General features: G+C 44.7%; 1 protein-coding gene across 3 annotated transcripts in view; it reads right to left on the bottom strand.

Moving 5' to 3' along the window:
* Window positions 1-22,819, bottom strand: part of ACBD7 (acyl-CoA binding domain containing 7) — a 35,619-nt gene that overhangs the window by 10,995 nt on the left and 1,805 nt on the right. For all 3 annotated transcript variants that reach the window (XR_008558083.1, XM_008148820.3, XM_054726053.1), the window contains exon 2: window positions 8,716-8,960. Coding sequence is in view for 2 of the 3 variants with exons in the window: in XM_008148820.3 (XP_008147042.2) it covers window positions 8,716-8,727 (12 nt within the window). In the remaining variant the exon portion in view is untranslated. The remainder of the gene's footprint in view (window positions 1-8,715; window positions 8,961-22,819) is intronic.

The raw sequence follows: 22,819 nt of genomic DNA, 5'->3' as shown, positions 1-22,819 counted from the left end.
CCTACCAAATGGAAGAAAATATTTGAAAATCATATAGCTGATGGGAGTTAATATCTAAAATATCTATTCAAAAGTCATACAATTCAATAACAAAAAACATGCAATCCAATTAAAAATGAGAGGTAGATCTGAATAGACATTTTTTCCAAAGAAGACATACAAATGCCAACAGACATATGAAAATGTGCTCAACTTCACTAATCATCCAGGAAATGCAAAGTCCATCAGTAGATGAGTGGATAAAAAAGCAGTGTTACAGCCCTAACCAGTTTGGCTCAGTGGATAGAGCGTTAGCCTGCGGACGGAAGGGTCCCAGGTTGGATTCTGGTCAAGGGCATGTACCTTGGTTGCAGGCACATCCCCAGCTCAGTGGGGAGTGTGCAGGAGGCAGCTGATTGAGGTTTCTAACTCTCTATCCCTCTCCCTTCCTCTCTGTAAAAAATCAATAAAATACATATTTTTTAAAAAGTAGTGTTACATCTACTAGTATTCCATGGAATTCTATGCAGAAGTAAAAAAGAAGGCTCTCTTACCCTTTGAGACAGCATGGAGGGGCCTGGAGAGTATTATGCTAAATGAAATAAGCCAGTCAGAGAAAGATAAGTATCACATGATCTCACTCATATGTGGAATCTAAAGAACAAAGTAAACTGATGAACAAAATAGATCCAGAGACACAGAAGCATGGAACAGACTGTGGAATCTCAGAGGAAAGGCAGGGGTAGTGGGTGGGTGGGAAGAGATTAACCAAAGAACTTATACGCATATATGCATAATGCATGGACACAGACAATAGTGTGGTGAAGGCCTGGGGTGAGGAGCAGAGCAGGCTAGGAGGGGTCAATGGGAAATAAAGGGACACTGTTATACTTTCAATAAATATGAATTTTAAAAAAACCACAATGAGATATCACTTCACACCTGTCACAATGGCTTTTGTCAAAAAGATCTCTCTATATAAAGAGCCAGGGTCGTAATGACCAAAGGCTCAAAAGAACGACAGACTGCGCGTGCAGCAGGCGAGTGGGCTGAACTGCTGACCTCTGGGAGAGAGAGAGAGGCGGGGCTGATCAGCAGCAACGGGCTGCTGGCGAGGCCTGGAGAGAGAAGCCAAGCCTCTCTCTCTCTCCCAGAGGTTAGCAGTTCAGCCTGCTTGCCAGCAGCCTGGGGTGGCTGCTGATCAGCCCACCTCTGTGATCAGGCCCAGAGATGCTGACTGGCATAGAAACTGACGAATCAGAACCAAATCTGGGTTAACTGTGAGGAGCCAATGGCTGCCTAGGAGGCGGAGCTTTTGGTGCTGACTGGCATAGAAACCAACCAATCAAAACCAAATCTGGGTGAACTGGGAAGGCAGAACTTAAGGGGCTGAGGAGGGTTTTTTTTTTTGTTTTATTTTGTTTGTTTTTTGTTTTTTTTTTATGAGGAGGGGTTTTAAGGGCAACAGCTGTTTGGTGTAAGGTGTAAGAAAGCGGTTCAATTTTTAATGACCAGTTTGGCAGTATACTGCATATGGCTGGCTATCAGTCCAGATATAGGGATTATGTGTTTTTGTCTGCCAAGAGCCTCTCCTCCTGCTGAAAAAGGCTCCTCCCTCCACCCCCCCCACCCATTTAAGCAATCCTATACTATATAATCTATATTATTTGTACCTGTTTAATGGACTAGGTAGTTTCTGAGGGCTGTATTTCTGCTTTCATTATCTTTTTGCTGTTCTGATTGGGTGTGTTTTACTTCCTTATATTCCAAACCACTGATTTGATTCTCGGCTTCAACTTTACTGTTGATTCCCTGTAAATTATTCTTCATTTCAGTTAGTGTAGCCTTAATTTCTGACTGGTCATTTTTTATGCTGTTGAGGTTCTCACTAAGTTCATTGAGCATCCTTATAAGCAGTGTTTTGAACTCTGCATCTAGTAGATTAGTTGTCTCCATTTTGTTTAGTTCTTTTTCTGGAGTTTTGTACTGTTCTTTCATTTGGGACATGTTTCTTTATCTCCTCATTTTGGCAGGACTCCCTGTGTTTGTTTCTACATATTAGGTAGAGCTGCTATGTCTTCCAGGATTGGTAGAGTGTCCTAATATAGTAGGTGTTCTATAGGTTCCAGTGACACAGCCTCTCTGATCACCCAAGTTGTGCATTCGAGGTTTCCCCTCCCCCCTGGTGTGGTCTGTTATAGTTGAGACTTGATTACTGTTGGCATGTCAATGGGATGGATTTACCCCCATGCCAATCAGCTGCAAGGACTGACTGTTGATTGGCATGGGGGTAAATCCATCTCATTGACATGCCAACAGTAATGAGCTCTGACCACCAATCTCCAATCACTGTTGAAGATCAACTGTGCAGGGTCCCACTCAACAGAGCCGGACTTACTTCAATGGGGCTCTGGTGCCTGCTGAGTCTGCTCCTTGAGTGTGTTTCTTGTGGAGGTGGTTAGGTGGTGATGCTTTGACATGGTCTAAAGCTGTTTACTGGGTGCACTGGCCCTGGCGCCTCCCAGGAGGTGCAGGCCAAGATCAGCTGTCACCTGTATTCTGCTCTGGACCACCTGGCATGAGCTACAAAGTGATCTGCAGATGGCTGCTACTTGTGCTGGGCTTGGAGGTGCTCAGGTAAGACCACACTGTGAACCAAGGCTGGCTGCTGCTAGTGCTGGGCTTGGGGCCACTTAATGAGAGGTATTGGGCACGCTGATGCTAGATACTGCTTGTTTGATAGATTTTTTTTTTTTTTTTCAGAAAATCTGAAGCATGAGTTGCAACAAGCCATTCATATGGAAAGCCACTGGACAAACAGCTTGGGTAGGCCTGAAAGTTGGGTGGAGCAGGGCCTCAGGAAATCATCAGGGCAAACTATATGAGTCAGATTGATGGAGTCTCAGATATGGTGCCTACCTGCAGGCTCTGTAGGGTGAAAGCTCATCAAAGGAACAATGGGCTCTACTAGCACTTATGTCTGGGAGAAAGATGTCCCTCGAGCTCTTGCCGTGATGCTAGACAATTAATTTCCTCCCCATATGTCCCTTTTGAGCTGCTGTCCCAGTGCTGGAGCTCAGAGGGAGTAAGAGTAAGTCTGTGTGAGGGCCCTTTAAGAGGAATTGCCTGGGATTCCAGCATCTCTCTGTTTCCCTCAGCCTCAATATCCCCTGGTTTTTGCAGTCAGAAGTTATAAGGACTTCTCTTCCTGGCACTGGAACCCTGAGCTGGGAGCTTGGAGTGGGATTGGGCCCCTTGCTCCTCAAGGGGACCTCTGCAGCAGAGACATCCCTCCCAATTTTTATCTGCCATATGTGGGTGTGGGACCAGCCCTCACATCTCTGCCCCTCCTACCAGTCTCTGTGCTTCTTCTTTAATTCCCTAGTTGTAGGACTTCTCTTCAGCCAGATTTCAGGCAGTTCTGAATAATGACTGTTGTGTAATTTAGTTTTAATTCTGATGTGGCTGTGGAAGGAGGCAAGTGTTTACCTAAGCCACCATTTTTTTTTTTTTTTTAGTTGATTTCAGAGAGGCAAGGAGAGGGAGAGAAAGATAGAAACATCAATGATGAGAGAGAATCATTGATTGGCTGCCTCCTGCATGCCCCCTACTGGGGATCAAGTCCACAACCCAGTCAAGTGCCCCGACTGGGAATCGAACCATGACCTCCTGGTTCATAGCTCGATGCTCAACCACTGAGCCACACCGGCTGGGCTAAGCCACCATCTTGACTGGAAATTTCCCATTCTATTTTTTAATAGACTATATTTTACCTAATGTTATTTGTTTTAAACCAGGGATAAGTACTAATTGTCGAGTATCAAACAAGACAGTCTCGTTGAGGCATTCTACTTCCACCCCACATTTTCTTTCTCCAAACCCAGAGCTCCCTTTTGATACAAAGAACCAAATGCCTGGTAGAGAAAGAAGATAGCCCCACTGTAATTTCAGAACTCCAGTGATCTCAGCAGAGCTGCTAGATAAAATTTCTATCCAGCACCAAAGATAGGACAGTAGCACAACTGAATAGTTGTTTTGTAATGAACAAAAATCCCTTGCAAATGGGAGACAGAGTCTCCAACCTAAATAACCTTGAAAATGACCCCATTTATTCCAGGAATTTGAGAACCAAGGGTGCATGTGACAAGGGACAAATCCCTGCCTCATCTTCCTGAATGCTTTTAAGAAATTGTCAGCTCCATTATACATAATAACATCATGGTTAAGAACACAGACTCGAGCTGGACTTGAGTGGTTTGAATCTAAGCTTCACCACTTCAGAGCTGTGTGACCTTGGGCAAGTTACTTAACCCCTCTGTTTCTTCATCTGGAATATGGGCCAATAACACCACCTATCTACAAAGTTGTTAGGCAGATTTAAATAAGTTAACACATGTAAAATATTTAAAATAGTGCCTGGTACATAGTGAGTGGTCAGTAAAATTTAACTAGTATTATTTTTATTACAAGACTCTTTGAGGAAAAATAAACTAGTCCTAGAAAAAAAAAAACACTGAAAAAAAGTATTCACAATGAAGCAAGACATGAAAAATACTTTTTAAAAATAATTTAACAAAGAATACAAAATTGTTTTCATACACTCAGCTTTGTAAGTAATATGGAAAAAAAAAGACTAGAAAGAAATATAAAAAAATATGTAAAAATTACCTTTGATTATTGGTAAGTTTTGTGTTTTTTTTTTAATACTTTCTATAACCTTCCAAATCTTCTATAATGTGCATGTATTGTGTCTATAATTAGGACAAAATAAAAACGCTACATTAATGGTGGGGCTTCCTAAGGGCAAGGCAGGGCAGGGCTATTCAGAGAGACGTGGGGGTCTTCCCCTTCGGGTTTACCAGGAGTCTCCGGTGTCCTGTTTTGAAGTTTCATGCCCTTTTCCAGTAACAGCAACTCAATTGCTTGTGGCAAGCCAAGCCTTGATTAGAATTCTAAGGCTCGGAACCTGCCTTCTAGGGAGAAGTTTCTGGAAAATTGTTCTTCATATTATGGACAGGCTAATGAATATCTCAGACCCTCTCCACAGAGGAGTTCAGCCCCTGACAGTTTCACAGGCAGTGTCAGGGGTCCTTGTCCCTCCTTCCTCCCCAGGTAGAGAAACCCATTCCAGAGCAGGGCCCAGGATCAGTCTCTTCCAGCACGCCCTTCCCTGGCACCCTGACTTGGTACAGTCCTGCTCTCCGGTGTGGCTCCCCTGTGCCCTCCTCTCTGAGGACTTCCCCATCCAGCCATGATGAGCTCTAGTGCAGGGACACTGTGAGAGACACACTGCTATGGGGTTCTGCACAAGCACCTAGGCTCCTCTGAGACTCGGCTTTTGCTGAAAAAAAAAAAAAAAGATCCTATCAATCTCAAGCAGGGAGGTGTTAGGATTAAATACAATTAAGAATGTAAATATTTTTATTTTATTCTGTTGATTCTGCCTGCCAGACTCATCACATGTAACATACTATTTAACACATGTATTGGCTAGGCAGCCCGGGATGAACAGGGCAGCCAGCTCTCAAGGAGCTCAGGGATGCCTGGGATATGAGCAGGTCAATAATGATCTCTACATATAAAGAGGTAATATGCTAATTTGTCCATTAAGGTGTCCCAGTCACGACCAGTCTGTGGGTGGGGATGGAGACAGGGACTTCGGCCCCCAGCGCTACTGTCAGGCTGCCTGTGTGTGTCCTCGCCTAGTGCTGAGGTGCAGCTGCCTGCCTGCAGCCCGGCTAGGGACGTGACACTGCTTGTGTGAGTCCCTGTTCAGCGCTGACCTGAGGCTGTGTGTGTGTGGGGAGGGCTGCCCCTCATCCAGCGGGGCTTGATGGGAGACCTCAGGCCACACCCCCACACCCCGAGGGGCTTGACAGAGGACCTCAGGCCGTGCCCCCCGCCCTGCGTGGCTTGATGGGGGATCTCAGGCCATGCCCCCTCCCTGGCACCAGGCCGGGAGACCTCAGGTTGCACCCCCTGCCCCGTGTTGGACCGGGAGACCTCATGCTGGGCTACCCCCCAGTGCCGGGCTGAGGGACCTGAGGCTGCGCCCCCTGCCTGGAGGGGCTTGTAGGGGTGGGGCCAGCTGGGTCTGGGTCTCCTGCATTTTCGAAGTGCGTGCAGGTGATAGGCGGGGACTTGACTCTAGGTCCCGTGGTGCGCCCCAGACTCTGACAGGAGGAAGATTTCATGTATATTTTACTAATTTTCTTTCATCTCTGACACTTCTATTATAGAGAAAGGGCAAATAGCAATATTAAAATATTTCTTCTAATTAATTCCCTTTAAATGTGCACGAATTTTGTGCACCAGGCCATTAGTCATGTGATATTTGGGTGCTCTGGGAACAAAGAGGAGGGAACAGCAGTAGGGGTAGGAGAATCCTTCCCAGAGGAGATTGAGCTGAACTGAGCTGGAGGTCAGTGCTGGTGGGATGGCCTGGAACAGGGAGGGGTTCCAGGCAGCATGGACGGCAATTATTAGGGCTCAACATAAAGGCTGGGTGGGACTGTATATGTTTGTTCCCTCATAGATCCACAATAGAGGGCAGACGTAAATATTCATCTTGGTAGCAAGAGCCGCGCCTTACAGAGTGTTGGCAAGTGGTACAGCCTGTGTGCTCCTTATTGAGCAAATGACTTCAGGAGTAGATATGAGGGGGGTCTGAAAGTTACCATAGGTGAGAAGCAGCTTTAAATATACAGCTGTTTACATTTAATTCCAAAGTATTCTGGGCATAAGGGAATGTTTAGTAATATTCCTGTGCTTCTGTGGAGCTGGGCTTGCTGCTGTCAGTGAGAATTTCTGCCTCATCGGAGCTGAGTGCTTGGAAGAGCCCAGTCCTTAACATCCTGGATGAATGCACATGTGCCTCATTCCCTGGCAACAGTGGTGGAGGGTCTTCGAAACAACTGCATTCAGGCCTCTCCCCAAACCCTTTCCTGCTCATGTGTTCACCACCAGGACCCCTGGCCACACCCCCGTGTAGCAGTGAGCCCAGTGTCCCTACTGTCTCTCACAGTGGGTGCATCCTGCCTTCCTGGAGATGGACACAGTGCTAGGAGCACTGGCCACCCTGGCCTCTGTGTAAATCTCCTTTCAGATGAAGACAGCCCCCGAGGGTGACTCTCCCCTACTCTAACTTTACTTTCTGCAGCCAGAGAACATGGTCATTGCACATGGTGTTGATGATGCCTTTGTGAGCAATCCGTTCCCACTGAGAAACTGAATTAGGAAGATCAAACTGCACAAAGGTGTGTGCGGAGGGAAAGGGGTTAGACATGTGCCAACTGTGAAATAATGAATTCCCTAGCTCAAAAAGATGTGTTTTCTTGAAGAAGCAGTCTGCCTTTTATTTTCATCATCTAAGAAAGAAATATGTCCACGTTTACACCACTGTCAGCTTGCCTAAACACTTTGCTGCAGAAGTAAACATACTGTAATTCTAAAATACAAATTTGAGGTTATAGCTGAATCAGAAATACCATTTGTTTTGCCAAACAAAACTAAGCAAAGTACTAAGCTAAAAAGGAAGAAAGTTTTGACATTGAAAGATTTGATTATTTGGGGGAAAGTTCAATATGCATTATGCCACACATAAGAGAAAAATATCTAAAGGTTCAAGGACATGCTTATCCTTATTAGACACTTAGCACATGCCAGGCACTTTTAAATGCTCTATACATGCAGTAAATTTAACCTTAACAATCCCTCTCCTCCATTTTTAGATGAGGAAACTGAGGCACAGAAGGGTTAAGTATGTCACAGGCTAAGAAGGCGAGAGGTATGGATTTGAAATGGGCTGGCTCTGGAGCATGTGTCTTTGCCCACCATAACATATTCCTTAAGGAATCGTTAATGAAGTGAGACAGGCTCATTTCAAGAAATTGTGTGCAGATATTTTTAAATTATATTTTAGAAAATATTTAATAGAGAAAATGCTGATAACATAGTGCTACATAAAGGAACAAATATATATACATAATAGCATAATCAGTGTCTCGATATACCCACATATTTGCACATAGGTACATACACATGGACATGCCTGGGTGCACACATACATGTGCACATACATATTTCTGGCATACATGTTTAGGTAACCTGTTAAGTCAGCAGTGATCACCTCAGTGAGGTTTTTTAATTTACTTTATATCTGTTCTCTTTCCCAAAAATTTCCATCCTGAACATATAGATTTCACATATCAGAAAAATAGTATTTTTAAATTGAAATTTTACAGATATTTGCCCTTGCCCAAGAGAGCCCTTGTTTGTACTAAAAGCAAAGGGGCGCGAGTGAGACCCCAAACGTCCTCGCCTCCACCTCCAGGAAGGAGGCAGGGCAGGGCAGGGCAGGGCAGGGCAGGGCAGGGCCACGCCGTCCTCCCCGATACCCCCGCCCCCGCGTCCACCCTCCCTGGGCTGGTGCCTACTTTGCGCTTAACCAGTCCCTGGGGTTCCCAGGAGTTGCTACAAGGAGCCCCAGCTCGCCATCAAAAGAACGGCGCCGGGGTGGTCTCCACTGCAGGAAGCGGGCGCTGGCGAAGGGGTGGGAGCGCCCTCGGGATCAGCGCCGACCGCTCTCGGGTGGCGAGGACGCCGGCAGCAGCTGCCCAAAGCGCCGGGTCCGAGATGCACCGCCGCCACGGGGGCGTCCTGCCCGCCCCACGTGCCCCTGAGCACTACCCTCTGGGGAGCTGTCCTCCCGCGCGGCCTGCCCACCCTCTGGCTCACCTGCAGGGACATGGCAGTGCACTCCCCCGCTGCTGCACCCCGATGCTCGTTTCCCGGGAACCCGGCTCCCTCCGATCTTTAAAGGGCAGCGCGGCCCCGCCCGCCGGCTCCCGTGGGCCGTCGGTCCGGGAGGGCGGGGCTGGGCGGTGAGTGGCACCCGCCCTGCCCGTGGCCCCGCTGTGGTCCTCCCGCCTCCTGGATGCGCTGGTCTCCGGAGGATGGTCAGCTTGCAAGTGCGGCTGCAACTGGAAAAGCGAAAGGAAGGGAATTTAAATTTCTTCTCCACTCTGGGCTCGCTGCCCGATTCTTCCTCACGAGGCTGTGGGCAGGAAATCCAACGAGGTCTCCCTGGAGGACCTCACTTACCTCCATCCTCCCCATGATGCCCAGAAACCTGGACGGGACAGCGTTTGTGCAGACCGTTCACGTCGCCCCAGCCGCCTCTAGACACACTTCATCAGGAGTGAAAAAGGCTGGTAGTTTGGGTCTTTTCTTAGTAAAGCAAAAACACATTCTGAACACGTGCTGCAACCACGCTAACAACTTTCACAGGCACACGACTACAGACTGACGGCATTTATGGGGGGGAGGGCGGGGGGGGAACAGTGTCACTCCGTCTGCAGACACACAGAATGGGATTGTGATCCACATTGATTAAATTTTCAAAGAACTGGGACCGCATTTCTCGGTCATATGAGGAGTTCATTTACAGCTCTTCCTTTAAACAGGAACATTGTGCAGCGAGGTGACAGGAAGAATCCACAAAGGCAGGGTCAAGAAGATTACTAATTTGAACCGTCTAAGGATACAACGAAGTCTAACAATGCAAGGGACAGAGAAGAAAAGTCTCAACAGATTTTTAGCTTGTTTTTGCACAAAATGACATTTTAAAAATATTTGCTACTTTTTCATGTAAATCCCTTGGTTTGTAATTTTCTCCTTGAAAATATTTTCATAGTGATATCGGTTGAATTTCCAAGTAAAGAACAAAAAGCAAATGTCAGAAAAACTTAGTGGACACGATTTTTGTATTTTTATTTTCTAAATTCCTGGGCGATGGGCAATACATGCTTGGTTCAAAGGCAAACTTCCTCTGTGGGGAGAGCCCTGTCGGCACATTAACAGGGAGATCCTGCAATGAGGGCCAATGTTTGTGTCTGTGCGAAGGAGGCATTTGGGCATTATAGCCATTTTAAGAAACCAGGAGAAGGGAAGAGAGGAAAGGTACTTCTGCTCTGTTTTATTCTCTAATCTAGAATGTTCTTTTAAGAACTCTTTTCAAAGCACATTCTTCTCTTGAGTTGCCATTCCTGATCAGAATGCCAGAGCCATGCATGTCTTGTCTCCAGGAACACAAAGGAAGAAAAGAAAATGGAAATATTGATGCCCTTTGTCCAGTGATAACAGTATACTAGGTACAGTAGAAACAGCTTTCTGGAACCCTTAGGGGCTGAGTCAATTTGGACAGAAAATAAGCTATTTTTTTCTTTACTATTTTATTAAACATTAATTATAAATCAATATATACATACTATATAATAAAATCATAATATGCTAAGTGTCTGGTTATCTATTCAACCAATCAAAGCATAATATGCTAATGATATGCTAAGGCAGCTCAACCACTCGCGATGATATGCACTGACCACCAGGGGGCAGACAGTCAACCAGTCGACCAGTTGCTATGATGCACAATGACCACCAGGGGGCAGATGCTCTGACTGGTATGTTAGCGTGCTGCTGGGGTCTGGCCAATCAGGACTGAGTGAGACAGGCCGGACATTACCTGGAGCCCCACCACCCATGGTCCCTCCCCAGCTGGCTAACCTCCCACATCCCTCCCCGGCACCAATCGTACACTGATGAGGTCCCTCGGCCTGGCCTGTGCCCTTTCGCAATCCAGGACCCCTCGGGGGGTGTCAGAGAGCCAGTTTTGGCACAATCCTGCAGGCCAGGACTAGGGACCCCAATGGTGCATGAATTCATGCACCGGGCCTCTAGTATATAATAAAAATTTAAAAATAAAAAGGCACCTTTATAAACCACCAGTTTAAGAAATAGTACCTTTGTGACTCTTCCATCCCATCCTATCCTCCTATTTGTTCATTAATTAAATTAATTTCACTCATTGATTCAAATAGTTAGTGAGTGCCTAATATAAGCCTGGCACTGTTCTAGGTTATTAAGAAACATCAGTCAGTAAAATTGAAACAATCTTTATTCTTGTGTTACATTCTTGTAGGAAGTTACAGATAATCAACACTATAGCAAGCAAACTGTATAGTTTATTAAAAGATGTTTGGTGATAAGTGTTATTTTTAAAAGAGCACATGAGTGGATTAGAAAACTGGTACATTTACACAATGGAATACTACGCTGCTGTAAAAACGAAGGAATTCTTACCATTTTGACAACAGCATGGTTGGACCTGGAGAGCATTATGCTAAGCAAAATAAGCCAGTCAGAGAAAGATAAATATCACATGACCTCACTCATTTATGGAATACTAGCTTTCCCGTTGCAGGAAAAAATCCTGCAATAGGATTTCCTGCTGCACTCTACCCCGCCTCCGTTCCTCCCTTGTCCCCCCGCCCGCCTTCTCCTCCAGCCCGCCCGCGTTTCCCTTCACCCCCGGCCCCGCCTCCGCCTCTGCCCCGCCCTTGTCACCCGCCTCACCTTCTCCTCCAGCCCGCCCGCGTTTCCCTTCGGCCCCGGCCCCGCCTCTGCCTCACCCTTGTCACCCGCCCCGCCTTCTCCTCCAGCCCGCCCGCGTTTCCCTTCGGCCCCGGCCCCGCCTCCGCCCCGCCTTCTCCTCCAGCCCGCCCGAGTTTCCCTTTGGCCCCGCCTCCGCCCCGCCTCCGCCCCGCCCTTCTCCCCCGCCCCGCCTTCTCCAGCCCGCCCGCGTTTCCCTTCACCCCGGCCCCGCCTCCGCCCCGCCCTTCTCCTCCCCCCCCACACTGCTTGCTTGCTTCTTCGAAGCTTTACTCCCTTCTGCAGCTCTTGGCTTCTTTGGACGCTGTCTTGATATGCAAATTAGCCGCCATCTTTGTTGGGGTAATTTGCATACTCATCCTGATTGGTTGGTGGGCGTGGTTTGGCTTGTGGGCGTGGCTTAGGTGTAGCGAAGGTGCGGTCAATTTGCATATTTGTCTATTATTAGATTAGATAATGAACAACATAAACTGATGAACAAAAACAGATCCAGAGACATAGAAGCATCGACCAGATCGTCAAACTTCAGAGGGAAGGCAGGGGAGGGTGGGGGTAAGGGGGAGAGATCAACCAAAGGACTTGTATGCATGCATATAAGCCTAACCAATGGACACAGACACTAGGGGGGTGAGGGCACGAGGTGGGGAGGTGGGGGGGGGGCAATGGAGGGATAAGGACACATATGGAATACCTTAATCAATAAATAAAAAGTACATTTTAAAAAAGGACAAAAAATTGTGTTATCCTAACTGTAACTGAAAAATAAATGAATAAAATGGTTCTATCCTGTTCAAAGAGGAGTAGATGAGGTAGAAGAACAATCTCTTTAGGAAGTAGCTCAGGTGTTTCACAATATTCAGATGCTATATCCAGCCATGCTTGTCTTGCCTGTGTGCTGGAAACCCGCCCTGCTTCGTGCCTGTTGTTGGAACTACGTAATTTTTACTGAGATGGCTCTTTTCTGGCCTTGGCACTAAACCTCTCTAACCTGCTCAGGAAGCACTGTCAGCGTTGGGCCACTGTCTAGAGCAAGCTGAGGCTCCCCGCTAAAATTTTCATGTCCTTATAATCATGTAACATTTCCTGACTACCCTCACAGTCCAGCCTATTCAGAGCAGCAGCAGCTGCCAGAATTTCAGGCAAAAATGTTTCTAAATAAAATATCAGACTTTAGGAATCAGTCCTTGAAAATTCAATGTATTTCAATGACAGCAAATGCTACAACCTGTTTAGCTCTTGGTGAAAAAAAGCATGGTTTGGTAAACAGCAGGCACTTATATTTGTACCTCAATTGTACCCTTCCAAATAATACTGTACTGTTGATGCCTAGGATAGGACATTTAATTTAGTGGCTGAGGTTAGGCAGGTATTTACGATGTTTCCCTGAAAATCTTTCTTCCACCCTCCCCCACTGCCACGTTGTGAACCTAACTTGTTCACTGATGGCCAATTGAAGGACATCCTGTGTACGTTAAAATGGGATTGAGCTATGGAACAATACTTATTTATTTGTTCATTCATTCATTGCTCATCTACATAATTAAAATTTACAAAATCCCCGTTAAAAGAAAAAAAGGATCACTCTTGCTCTGGCTGGTGTGGCTCAGTTGGTTGAAGTGTCATCCCGTACATGGGAAGGCCTCGGGTTCGATTCCTGGTCAGGGCACATACCCAGGTTGCAGGTTCAAATGGGGCATGTACAGGAGACAACAGATGTTTCTCTCTTCCTCTCTCTCCCTTCCTTTCTCTCTAAGATCAATAAAAGTATGTCCTTGGGTAAATAAATAATCACTCTTGTGGAAAATAGATTACAATGGAACAAGGTTGGAAGCAAGATCCTTAATGTCATAATAATTCAGGGAAGAACTTAAGGGTGCTTCAAACTCAGGTGGTAGCAATGGAGATAGTAAGAAGAAGTAGTTCAGATTCTGGGTATATTTTGAAGGTAGTCAACAGGAGTCCCTGATAGATTCTACATGGGGTGTGAAAGAAAAAGAGAGTCGGGATAACTTCAACATTTTTACCTGATTGGTTTGGTTGGTGGCAAAGATCAGAAATTCAGTTTTGGACCTGCTACTTTTGAAATATCAGACATCCAAGTGGAGGTGTCAAGTAGGCAGTTTGATATCCAAGTCTAGGCTGGGTTGGGTATATGAATCTGTGACTCATGGACATAGAGATAGTATTTACTAGTAGACCTTGAGACTGGATGGACCAAGAAACTGAATGTATATAGAGGAGAAAAGGGAAGAGGACTGAAGATTGAGCCATGGCAAATTCCAGCATTAAAAGTTCAGGGAGGAGCAAAGAAGAGAAAGGAGAGAGAGAGAGAGAGAGAGAGAGAGAGAGAGAGAGAGAGAGAGAATGTGGTGTCCCAGAAATCAAGTCAAGAGAGAATAGCAAGTGAGAAAATATATTACATTAGATGAGGACTGAGAGTTAATGATTGGATCTAGGTTATTGTCAAGATCATTGATGACCCATAGAAAAGTGTTAATGCAGTGGTGGGGGGCAAAGCCTAATTACAGTGGTTTTAACAGAAAGTATCAATAGCAATTATAGAATAGTTTTTGGGTGCTGTTTGTTTATCCCTCCACGTATATCACTCTGTCTTAATTATTAAATCCTCCCAATTGTGTTCTTCTTCAGGAAGACTTGTTTTTGGGACTTTGCTCTTGTATGTAAACTTTAACATCCATGAGTCAAGTTCCACAAAAGAAAATTCTTGAATTTTTGCATTAAAACTCCACAGCAATTGGGTGGGGGTAGGGAGGCAGATATCTTTTTAAAAATTCATCTTTATTGTTAAAAGTATTACAGATGATGTTCCTTTTATCCCCAATTGACCCCCTCCTCCCCATTCCTGCCCCCTCCCCAGGTCTTCACCACCCTATTGTCAGTGTCCATGGGTTATGCATATATGCATATAAATTCTTTGGTTAATCTCTTCCTGCCCTCTCCTTCTCCCCCCGCCCCCCTCAAAGAATCCTCAGTTTGTTGATTCTTCCTTATTTCTGGCTCTATTTTGTTTGTCAGGTTTATTTTTTGTTCATTACATTCCACATATAAGTGAAATCATGAGATATTTGTCTTTCTCTGATTGGCTTATTTCACTGAGCATAATCATCTCTAGGTCCCTTTATGCTGTCTCATTGTATCAATGAAAATTCTATGTTTTCTTCTAGGATGTTTATGGTTTCACAACTAAACATTTAATTTTTTTTCCATTTTGACTTTATTTTTGTGTATGATGTAAGTTGGCAGTCTCATTTAACTTTTTTTTTTGCATGTTCCTGTCCAATTATCCTAATACCATTTATTGAAGAGACTGTCTTTACTCCATGGTATGCTCTTGCCTCCTTTGTCAAATATTAATTGAGCATAATGGCTTGGGTCGATTTCTGGGTTCTCTGTTCTGTTCCATTGATCGCTATGCCTGTTCCTGTGCCAGTACAGGGCTGTTTTGATTACAGTGGCTTTGTAATATAGCTTGATATCCAGTATTGTTATCCCTTCCATTTTGCTCTTCTTTCTCAAGTTTGCTGCAGTTATTTAGCTATTTGGGGTCTTTTTGGTTCTATATAAATTTTTGGAGTACTTGTTCTAGATCTGTGAAATATACAATTGGTATTTGAATCGGGATTGCATTTAATCTGTAGATTGCTTTGGATACATTTTAATGATGTTAACTCTACCAATCCATGAAGATGATATATTCTTCCACTTTTTATATCTTCTTTTTTTTTTTTCAACTTTCTGTAATTTTCTGAAAACAGGTCTTTTATCTCCTTGGTTAAGTTTATTCTTAAGTATCTTAATTTTTTTTTGTTGTAATGGTAAATGAGATTTTGTTAGTTTCTCTTTCTAAAAGTTCATTATTGGTGTATAAAAATGCCATAAATTTCTGGGTGTTAATGTTGTATTCTGCTACATTACCAAAATAATTTATTAAATCTAGAAGTTTTTTGGAAGACTCATTAGGGTTTTCTACGTATAATATCATGTCATCTGTGTATAATGAGAGTTTTACATTCTCCTTTCCAATTTGGATGCCTTTTATTTTTTCTTCTTGTCTGATCACTGTGGCTAGGATTTCCAGCACTATGTTGAATAAAAGTGGTAAAAGTGGACAACCCTGTCTTGTTCCTGTTCTTAGAGGAATCGTTTGTTTTTGCCTATTGATGATGTTGGCTGTAGGTTTGTCATATTTGGCCCTCATTATTTTGAGGTATGATCCCTTTATTCCCACTTTGCTGAGAGTTTTTACAAAAAACTAGTAGCCCTGCACATGAATCCATGCACCAGTAGCTCACCAGTAGCTCACTGCCACCCTCCAGTAACTCTCCGCCCACTGCCCCGCCCTCCTGTAGCTTCCCCCTCCCCTCATACACTCCTCTCAGCTTGCTGCCCTGCCCCCTCCTATAGCTCTCCACCGCCTGCTTGTAGCCAGTAGCTCGCTGCCACCCTCCTGTAGCTCCCTCCTCGCCCCCGCCCCCCCTCATAGCTTGCTGCCCTGCCCCCTCCTGTAGCTCTTCGCTTCCCGCTGGTAGCTCACTGCCCCACCTTCCTACTGATCTGTGATCCCGTCGTTATTTGATTGGTCGTTACGCTTCATGGCGTAACAACCATTTGCATATTCCATCTTTATTATATAGGATGGGTGTTGAATTTTGTTGAATGTTTTTTCTGAATCAATTGATATGATCATGTAATTTTTGTCTTTCAATTTGTTTATGTGATGTATCACATTTATTGATTTACAAATATTGTACCAGCCTTATATCCCTGGAATAAATCCCACTTGGTCATGGTGTATGATATTTTCTTATTTATTGCTGGATCTTACTTGCTAATATTTTGTTGATGATTTTAGCATCTATATTCATCAGGGACACTGGCCTATAATTTCCTTTCTTTGTAGTGTCTTTATTTGGTTTTGGAATTAGGATAATGCTGGCCTCATGAAAAGAGCTTGGAAGTGTTCCTTCCTCTTGTATTTTTTGGAATAGTTTGAGGAGGATAGGTGTTAGTTCTTTGAATATTTGGTAAAACTCCCCTGTGAATCCATCCAGGCCAGGGCTTTTATTTGCTGGGAGGTTTTTTTATTTTATTTTTTATTACTGCTTCAATTTAATCTCTGTTATTGGCCTATTCGAATTTTCTGATTCTTCCTGACTCAGTTTTAGAAGGTTATATTTCTCTAGGAATTTGTCCATTTTGTCCTAATGGACAGCTTGTTTGCATATGGTTATTCATAGTATTTTCTTACAATCCTTTATATTTCTGTGGTGTCAGTTGCTACTTCACCTCTTTCATTTCTTATTTTATTTATTTGAGTCCTCTCTGTTTGTTGATGAGTCTGGCTAGAGGTTCATCAATCTTATTTATTTTTTTTCCCAAAGAATCAGCTCTTAATTTCATTGATCTTTTGTATTGTTTTTTGTGTTGTTTTGTTTTTGTTTTAGTCTCTGTGTCATTTATTTCCACTCTGGTCTTTATTATTATTTCCTTTTACTTACTCTGGGCTTTTCTAATTCTTTAAGTTGTAGGGTCAGATAGTTTATTAGAAGTTTTTCTTGTTTCTTGAGGTACGCCTGTAGTGCTATGAATTCAGGACTGCTTTCATTGTGTCACACAGATTTTGGGTTGTTGTGTGTTGCCTTTTAATTTGTTTCCAGAAAGTTTTTTAATCACATTGGTAACCCATTCATTGTTTAATAACATGCTATTTAGCCTCCATGTTTTAGGTGTTTTTATTGTAGTTGATCTCTAGTTTCATACCATTATGATCCAAGAAGATGCTGGCTATCATTTCAATATTCTTGAGCTTGTAGAGATTTAATTTTTGTTCTAATTTGTGGTCTATCTTTGAGAATGTCCCATGTGCACTTTAGAAGAATGTATATTCTGCAGCTTTGGGGTGAAATGTCCTATAAATGTCAATTAAATGCATTTGATCTAGTGTGTCATTTAGGGACACTATTTCCTTGTTGATTCTTTTGTCTAGAAGACCTATCCAGTGATATCAGTGGGGTATTAAAGTCCCCTACTATGATTGTATTGCTGCTCATCTCTCCCTTTAAGTCCTTCAGAAGATTTAAAAAAATATATATTTGGGTGCTCCTGTATTGGTGCATATATGTTTACCAGGGATATACCTCTTGTTGTATCCATCCCTTTAGTATTATGAAGTGGCCTTTATTATCTCTTATTATGGCCTTCATTTTGAAATGTATTTTGTCAGATATAAATATTGCTACCCCAGCTTTTCTTTCAATTCCATTTGTATGTAATTTTTTTTCCATCCCTTCACTCTCATCCTGTGTGAGTCTTTTGTTCTGAGGTGGGTCTCTTGTAGACAGCATATATATGGGTTATGTTTTTTCTTTTTTTAAAAAAATATATTTTATTGATTTTTCACAGAGAGGAAGGGAGAGGGATAGAGAGTTAGAAACATTGATGGGAGAGAAACATCAATCAGCCACCTCCTGCACACCCCCTACTGGGGATGTGCCCGCAACCAAGGTACATGCCCTTGACCGGAATCGAACCTGGGACCTTTCAGTCCGCTGACCGACGCTCTATCCACTGAGCCAAACTGGTTTCGGCAATATTTCTTGCAGTGCTGGTTTGAGAAACCATCTTCCCACTTCTGTATTCTGGAAAAAATTGTGTAGATTGGAGAAAACTGCAAATGGGAGAAGGTCATACAGCAGCCAATGGCACTTCTGATTTTCCTCTTGCTTCCTCCCTCACTTCCAACCTCTGAGGTTAAAACCCAAGTTCAAAGTACAAGGTAAACGTAACTACTTATCACATCAATTCTCCAACTTGAAGCTAAAGTGCCCTACAATACAAATGGCATTGTGCACTCTTGGTTGGGTCCACAGATCAGTGGTACCCACCTCTCTTATGATAAACCCAACTCTTATAGTTGGCTCTAATGCTGATGAGGCCCTATGTAAAAGTTACCTATGAGATTTTCCCTGGAAGAACCTGGTAAGGGTTCTAAAATGTCAACAAACTGCCAGCTAGAAATATCAATGCCCCTCCCCACAAGCACAGAGCAGCAGGCTAGGCACAGCAGAGCCCAGGTGGCCCAGCACAAACACAGTCAAGGGGCTTTTGCAGTTTCATCCAGGTGGGGGCGCAGTGGCCGCCCTCCTCTTCTCTCCCTGGAGGCTCTGGCAGCCTTTTAAAGGTTAAGCTGTGGTGATTTTGGAGCCGATGCTTTGAAGACAGGAGCAGTGCAGGCTTCCGTGTATATGGAACTCTGTTGAGAGATAGCTGTGACCTTTGGGACCCCTCCATCCTCCTGTCAGCGAGGCCAGGGTGCCCTGTGTACATAGCAGCACAAGTTTTTTGCTCAGCTCATGATTTTCATACTCCAGGTCAGTGTAATGAGCATGACTTGACATCCCCACATTTTTTATCACCGACTCAGCTCCCATTCAGTGAGGTTTGAGTGTCTCCCATCAGTCTCTACTTTCAGATTTCTTCTGGCAAACCTGAAACACAGATGTGTTAGTATAAACTTGAACCTGAACCTTCTGAAGAAACTTCCAGTGTCCCCTGGCCAGCCCTGGCTATTATCAGAGGGAGAGGCTGGGATGGCTCATCTGTCAGAGATTGCCCAGGTGGATGGAGTTTCCTCTGGATGAACCCCAGGGAAAGGGGGATTGGTTTCCTATATGGCTCTGCTATTGCTTCTGATGTGTGGGCTAAAGAAGAGACCAAAGGGACACAATTCGGGGGCTGCGCTGGGGGTGGGGGGTACCTCACAGGTCCCCTCTGTGGGGCACAGCCCTGAGGCCTGGTTGGATCCCTGGTGCAGGTAGGGCCTTGTGGGAAGACTGGGGGTGGGGTGTGGTGTGGAGGGGAGCAGAGGCTGTGCTATGGAGACCCCAGCTCTGGCATGATTAGGCTGTCTTTGTTCTTCTGTATGGAGGTCTGGCCAAGGCTGGGCCACTCCAAAAGACAGGAATTCCTGCATTGATTTTTGCTGGTGGAGAGGTGGGTGTTCCTGGAGGGGAGGTGGGCTCTTCCTCTCTAGGGGGCTAAGGGATTGGCAGGCTCCGCTGCTGCCTTTCCACCCTGAGGCCTGGCCCTACTCAGGTGACTTATGGTCTGCATTACTCCTTTGAATATTCTTAGAATATGGATGAGAGGTGAGAAGAGACAGCTTGTGGAAACTCCAGTGCTGAAGGTTGGCAGGGACTCCATGTACCTTATGAGGTATGGAAAGTGTGCTGCTATTGATTAGAACCGCTGAAGCCTGGGTTTCAGGGCAATGATATGGCCCACCAGCTCAGCTCTCTTGTAACTCAAGTGCAAACAGATGGCCATCACTTTGTGGTGCTTCTAGGCCATCAGCACCTTTTGGATTTCTCCCTTGTGTGACATATGGACACCATCAATGCAGTTAGTTGGCTCAGGTTCTTTGTAGTCAGGGAGTGGTTCCATATAAGGCTTTAGCTTATCTTCATGACCTATACTCATCCATGGATCTTTCTTAATGGGCCCTAAAATGCCTCTCTTGCTGGGATTGAAAATGAGAAATTTATTGAGGAGTTTTTCGCATTTCCTAGACTTGTTGAACGTGGATTTCCTGCAGTGTGTTGGATTTACTGCTGACCTTAGAGTTAAGGTGTCCCAAGGTGAACTTAAAATTAGAAAAAGCTGGTGAGAAGCTTGGCCCAAATCATTTCAAAAGAAAGTCACTTCCTAAATTCACCTGATGAACTGATCTTTATAATGGAATCAAAACACAGTGCCAATCAAAGTCTATCTAAAAAAAGAGTAATATGCAAAGTAATTGACACTTTGCGATAAAGATGATGGTGCCCACAGCCAATAAGAAGGGAATATGCAAATTGATGCGACAAAGATGGCCGCACCGGCTGCAGCCATGGAGCTGGCTAGAGAGCGGGCGGGTCCGCTGGGGTGACCCAGGATGCCAAGCCTGGCCGGAGAGCAGAGTGGGAGAGTGGGCTGGAGTTCCCAGTCCTTTTGGTTTCTGCAGCCCCTGGACCAGAAGTGGAAACCAAGAGCATGGGGAGCGCCAGGAATTCTTGGAATCATAGTTGTGGTGGCAGCCCCTGAACCGGAAGCAGAAACCCAGAGTGTGGGGAGCACCAGGAATGCTGGGAATCATAGTTCTGGTGGCAGACGCGTTGTGTGATCTCCTAGACCAGCGATGGGCAACCTTTTGAGCTTGGTGTGTCAAACTTCGCCAAAAAACTGAGCATAACTCGGGTAGTGTGTCACTTTGAGGAAAAAACATTATTTCGCAAATGTTTCATCCTCAGGAACAGCAAATGTTTCATCCTCGGCATGCAGCCGCCTCAGCGGCCATGTGTCATCAGAAATGGCTACGCGTGTCAGTGCTGACACGCGTGTCATAGGTTCACCATCACTGTCCTAGACACTGAAGCAAAGTGAGCCTGGAGCAAGTTACTGTTGCAAGTGGGGGATGGAGGGAAAGCAAAGATGAGAGACATAAGTAAAGTCAGAGTGTCGAGGAAAAATTAAAAGGAAGATATCCTGCAACTTCTAGGAAATCTCCACCAATGGAGCAAAGAAAATAAAAAAAGACCTCTATTATTCTGTGAGCACCAAACCAGACTAGGCTGGGGTCTCAAACAATTCACTCATATGATTGCAAAGACAGACAGAAACTTCACTTTTTTATGTAGCCAGGCAGATACAATGCACAACATGCACGTTTTCATGGAAGAGGACTTAACAGCACCATTTGCTATACACCCTTTGGTAAGTCACCTTTTTAGTGGCCATCTGTGTTAGTTAATTGCCATAATCAAGAGTAAAAATTAAAACTTTTCTATCTCTATGACAAGCAGGTCCTTACAGCTTGGAGCAAGGCAACTATCTATAACTAGAGGCCCGGTGCACGATATTCATGCATGGGTGTGTGTGTCCCTCAGCCCAGCCTGCACCCTCTCCAATCTGGGACCCCTCAAGGGATGTCTGGCTGCCTGTTTAGGCCCGATTCCAGTATGATTGGGCCTAAATGGGCAGTCAGACATCCCTCTCACAATCCAGGACTGCTGGCTCCCAACTGCTCGCCTGCCTGCCTGCCTGATTGCCCCTAACTGCTTCTGCCTGCCAGCCTGATCACCTCCCAACCACTCCCCTGCCAGCCTGATTGATGCCTAACTGCTCCCCTGCCAGCCTGATTGCTCCTAACTGCCCTCCCCTGCAGGCTTGGTCACCCCTAATTGCCTCCCCTACAGGCTTGATTGCCCCCAACTGCCCTCCCTTGCAGGCCTGGTCTCTCACAACTGCCCTCCCCTGCTGGCCTGATCACCCACAACTGCCCTCCCTGGTAGGCCTGGTCCCTTACAACTGCCCTCCCCTGCTGGCCATCTTGTGGCAGCCAGCATGTGTCCACATGGGGGCAGCCATCTTGTGTGTTAGAGTGATGGTCAATTTGCATATTACTCTTTTATTTGATAGGATAGTAAAAGTGTAATATGCTAATTAGACCAGATAGCTGAACTATCTTTTGGACATCATTCCAGACGTCCTTCTGGACGAAGCTGTGGTGGCAGGGCCGAGGCAGAGGCAGTTAGGGGCAATCAGGCAGGTAGGCAAGCAGTTAGGGGTGATCAGGAAGACAGGCAGAGTGGTTAGGGGCAATCAGGAAGGCTGGCAGGCAAGAGACCTGGGTTGTGAGAGGGTGCAAGCAGGGCTGAAGAACTGCCCCCCTGCCCCGTGCACAAATTTTGTGCACTGGGCCTCTAATATATAAATAACAAAAAATACTAACAAACCAAATAAAATAAAAATGATAAAAAGTCTAAAAAAGAAAAAAATGAGAAAAAGAAAAAGAGTAAAGGAAAATGGGGAAAACGAAAAATAAATAACAAAATAGACAAAAACCTCATCATGTCAAGGAGAAACTTGAGTCAGATTTCTTCCTGTCATTGAAAACCAGCTTCTTGAGATATAAAAACAAAATGATGTGGGCCCAGCCAGGGACTTAAAAAGAGGCTTGAGATTTTGTAACAATGGCTCTTTATGAGGCCAGTCCAAGAAGTGGACCTTTCAAAGCTGGATTGTCTATTATAGTTTACTTTCTGGACTCTAGAATACTTTACTCTTTTAATCAAATTATTGAGGATCCCAAAGAGCTTTTTGGTTAAATGGGCTATGGCTATCAATATTTACCTTATTAGAAATGAAAATCCGATGTTACAGTTGCCTTTTCATTTCCAGTTTGAAAAGCTATAATAATTTTTGGTGTTGAAGAGCTCATAATGTCTACACACACAAGAAGTTATATATGAAGTAAACTGCATTTTTCAAAGAATTTTTAAAAAAAGAGATTAAATTTTCCTGCCTGTTTGATATTCCTTCCTGCTTTGTGACA

This window comes from Eptesicus fuscus, chromosome 2 (genome assembly GCF_027574615.1).
Source record: "Eptesicus fuscus isolate TK198812 chromosome 2, DD_ASM_mEF_20220401, whole genome shotgun sequence".
Taxonomy (NCBI): Eukaryota; Metazoa; Chordata; class Mammalia; order Chiroptera; family Vespertilionidae; genus Eptesicus; species Eptesicus fuscus.
This window is presented reverse-complemented; position numbering and strand designations above follow the sequence as displayed.